Source organism: Triticum dicoccoides, chromosome 5B, assembly GCF_002162155.2.
Source record: "Triticum dicoccoides isolate Atlit2015 ecotype Zavitan chromosome 5B, WEW_v2.0, whole genome shotgun sequence".
NCBI classification, from domain to species: domain Eukaryota; kingdom Viridiplantae; phylum Streptophyta; class Magnoliopsida; order Poales; family Poaceae; genus Triticum; species Triticum dicoccoides.
The window spans coordinates 684,252,576-684,256,694 of NC_041389.1; the positions used below are offsets into that span (position 1 = coordinate 684,252,576).

The following is a 4,119-nucleotide window of genomic DNA, read 5'->3' on the forward strand; positions in this document are numbered from 1 at the left end:
GCCGGGAGAGGGGGCGGACCAGTTGCAAGCTTGACAACAGCCCCGCAACTGCGTGCCCCCCAACATGGTTGCAACTCGATTTTTGTTTTGTCGAAGGGGGCGCCGGGAGAGAGGCCGACCACTTGCCAGCCCGACAATAGCCCCGCAACTGCAAGTGTCGCACCCGACCGCAACTACATGTCCCTCAACATGGTTGCAACTCGACTTTTGTTTTGTCGGAGGGGGCGTTGGGAGAGGGGATGGGCCAGTTGCAAGCCCGACAACAGCCCTGCAACTCTAAGTGCCGCATTCGACCGCAACTGCATGTCTTTTAACCCGACCGCAACTGGACTTTTTTGTTCTGTCAGAGGGGATGCCGGGAGAGGGGGCTGGTCAGTTGCAAGCTCGACAACAGCCCCGCAACTGCAAGCGCCGCACCCCGACTGCAACTGCATGTCCCCCAACATGGTTGCAACTGGATCTTCGTTTTGTTGGAGGGGGCGGCGGGAGAGGGAATGGGCCAGTTGCACGTCCGACACTAGGAATGCAACTGCAAGTGTCGCACCTAAGCCTACAATTGCAAATGTCATCTCGGACTACACCTGCATGTTGCCCTGATGCCTGCTAATTAAGACTTATTTAAATCTCAATCGACTGGACCGTATCCACACCCCATTATTTACTTTGTTTTTCTTATTTAATACATTTTTATTTTTATTCCTCTGTTTCTCTAAATATAGGTGTTTTGATTTTTTTTAAACGTGACACACCAATCCAGTTGCACCTCCGCATCGCATGTGTAACTGAATATGATTGGCTCTCTTATTTTGTTAGTAGTACAATTGTCAATTTGTGGATGATAGCAAAATTACAAATAGATGAGACCCAATCTAAGAAAAAATGCAAGGAAAAACCATAATAAAATAATGGTAAACATTTTTCTAATTTCACGATGAATATTTTTAAACAATATTGTACATTTTCTAATGGCACTCTAATTTTTTTAAATACATGATTAATATTTGTGAAAATGCATGAACATATTTCTTAAAAAAATATCACGACTAATGCTTACATTTTCTAGAAACAAAAATAGTATAAATAAGAATGGAAGGAGAAAAATGAAAAGTAAAACCGGACAAAATTGATAGTAACCGCATGTTAATTTTTTTGCACGAACAACAAGCTAATACATCCGGCCGGTGCACCACACGTAGTCAATGGAGCAGCAGCACGGAACAAAAATACTGCCCAATCTCTGGCCCAACTCAGCTAAAAAACACACAAAGTAAAGACAAACAGGGCAGCCCAAAAAGCAACCAAATGTGACATGGTATGGGCTGGACAATAAAGCAAAAAAAAAAGATGACGTCAGCCGACTGAGACCTAGACAAACCCTTATTCTCTCGGCAGATCCGGACAGGGCATGTGCTGTGCGTTTCACGTCACACTTGGTGCATTGGATACGTGCCGTGTGGTGTGCAGCAGCTTCATACATTCACTGAAGACACCACCTTCCGGTTAGTTTCACAGACGATCTCGTTTTTCTTCCTCGTGGTCAATAGCGTGCTCGTTTTTCTTTTGAATTTGATCCACGTATAACCAAGTTTTGTCCATCCTCCAAAGGGCCAGTAGTTCGGTCTCACTAACCAACCACGTTCAACTCAACCATGTGATGTATGCGTGCCTCTCACAAGGAGTCAAATCTCCTGCCGTGCATTGCATTTCACCGAACACACACATATATACCTTGGTAAACATTTCCATCTCACGGAGAACAAAAGTACCAACAGCCGGGAACAACCGGTGCAACAAACATTTTCTTATCTGAGAGTATGCCAATATATTCTTATACGATAGCAGAAAGATTTATTACAAGAAGCTCAGCCAATGGCCTATGCCATATCTCCTACTGTGATGCCGTAATGGTAGGATAGAGCCACAGAGCAAACACTGAAGAAGTTCAGCCAATTCAAGGCACACACGAGCGTCCATAAACTCCAGGAAATCAGAATCATCCGAGTGTCAAACCATCTTCAGATCTCCTTTTGGACTCATCACTCCTCTAGTAGGTAACCACCACTTCTGAATTCTCCAGGTTGTCCGGCGAGCTTGGATCATTAGCAGAGGGAAATAGGTTAGGGACTGGCTATTGCCACTCGATTGAAATCCCAAATTGGACCAGTCGATCGTTCTTCACCCTCGATTCTGTGATCTAGCGACTGCCAAATCATCTTCCACTTGCTGACGCAAGTTCTTCCAACCGCCGCCACGGGCCACCACCGCCCGAGGTCGGCGGCGCTCCCGTGCAACCTCGCTACCCCGCCCTATCGGGAACCTCCTCCCACCACCCCCGGTCATCCCTCTAGCTCTGGGGCCGACGAGATTTTCCCCAGGCGAACTTGCGTCGCCGCCGTGCTGCCACCTCCCACCGCCGCCGTGCTGCCTCCCCCACCCCTACCCTAGGATAGATGATGGGGTAGCCTGCACAGCGAGCTTCTTTCCCCCCTCCAGTGAGTTTCTTCCTCACATCCGTCTGTTTCTCTCTTCAACCAAAATCGGCTGATCCAACTTCAAAATTCAATCGACTGACACGTAACTATCGTGAATAGATTAAGCACGCAAACATATGGCAAGTCTGTCTAGCATAAAAATTGGATGCGTTGTATCTTCCTCGTGTGAACAGAGAAAGCATTTGCACATGTGGTCTTTAATACCATGCCGGACTCCGCGATCAGATGTCCAAATTCTGTACTTAATATCCAATCAAATAAAAATGTTTACCGGCGTTTTGCAAATGCAGTTAGCACCACGAAATTTCACTTGTTTTTGGCACACTAGCCTGTATACTGAACTAGCTGTAACTCCAGGCTCTGCTCCGGCGCCAAAGAAACAAAAATGCTAGACTGTCAGTGATGTTCACAGCGTCCCAAATTGGGACATACATACAGTAGAAGCCAACAAGTGTGCTGCCGTCTTGGCTTTCTTTCTACGATTCTATCCTAGCTCTCCACGCCGCCGCTCGCGACATGGCTACCAGAAGCAGACGGACGCGGCCGGCGGCGCCTTCCGGGGGAGGCGGCCGTACCGGAACCCGTGGACGGCGCCCCGGCGTGGGGAGGAGCGGCGGCGGAGCGCGGGCGCGGCCCAGCCGAAGTAGAGGCGGATGCGCGCCCGGAGGCGTCGGAGCCCCTTGGCGGCGGCGCGGCGCAGGCGACGAGCCCCGGCCCAGACGACGCGGCGCGTGCGCGCGCGCGGCGAGACCTCGGCGTCGCGGGAGAAGTGGTAGCTCCGGAGGAACAGCTGCCGCCGCTCCACCTGCCGCTCCCACTGCGCCATGTACTCCACGTACGGGTACGACCACGCCGTCGTCGCCAAAGTCTTCTCCGCCGCCATCGCCGGCGAAGCCACTTGCACAGCCATGGGCTCGGACAGGTTCTTGCCTGCTGGTTGGCTCTGCTCTCGGTCTCTTTGTTCAAGCAAGAAGCTAGAAGAAAGAAGAAGTTCAAGCGCGTGCGCCTAAGGACGAGTAGTTTCGGCAACGGTTTGTGATCTGAGGAAAGATACAGCGAGACGGAGGATTTATAGGCTAGACGTGGCGGCTGGCGAGCGGCGGCGGCGGCGCTAGCTGCAGGCAGCTTCGCGGCGAAGGGAGAGAAGAGAAGAGGGGAGATGGTTGGAGTGGGAGCGGGAGGGTGGCCGGATTTATCCTAACCGTGGACGTCTTTGCTTGCGCTTGGCGGGCTAATTCACTTCGCTTTACATCCACAAATCATACGAACACTTTGTGCTTGATTGGAAAATGACACTGCCATTTGTAGCTTCCTTAGAGTCCGCACTTCCTTTATTTTAGTAGTTTAATTTTCTCTTCTCTTGTGATGAGTAGAATTGTCATAGGGCGGTAATAGGCGCCGGTCGACCGGCCCAAATTGGGCCGGTCCCCGCGCAGTCGTTCGATCCAGTGCATATGCGCGGCTACGATCCAGTCTCCTTTCCAACAGAGTCATCTCCTCCACACCGTCAATAATGGCGCTTCATCGCTCGCTCACGCATCCAATGCGGGGCGCCGCCCCTCACGGGCCGCACTTGCCTGCCGCTGACCTCTCCGTCGATCGCACCTCGCCGCCCTCGCCCCGCATG

At 51.2% G+C, this 4,119-nt stretch overlaps 1 protein-coding gene across 1 annotated transcript; it reads right to left on the reverse strand.

The window, feature by feature from the left end:
* Positions 1-2,821: 2,821 nt before the first annotated feature.
* Positions 2,822-3,618, reverse strand: LOC119306652. The gene has a single exon (XM_037582824.1). The coding sequence runs from the start codon at positions 3,400-3,402 to the stop codon at positions 3,013-3,015; it is 390 nt and encodes a 129-aa protein (XP_037438721.1). The 5' UTR covers positions 3,403-3,618; the 3' UTR covers positions 2,822-3,012.
* Between the last annotated feature and the right edge of the window lie 501 nt (positions 3,619-4,119).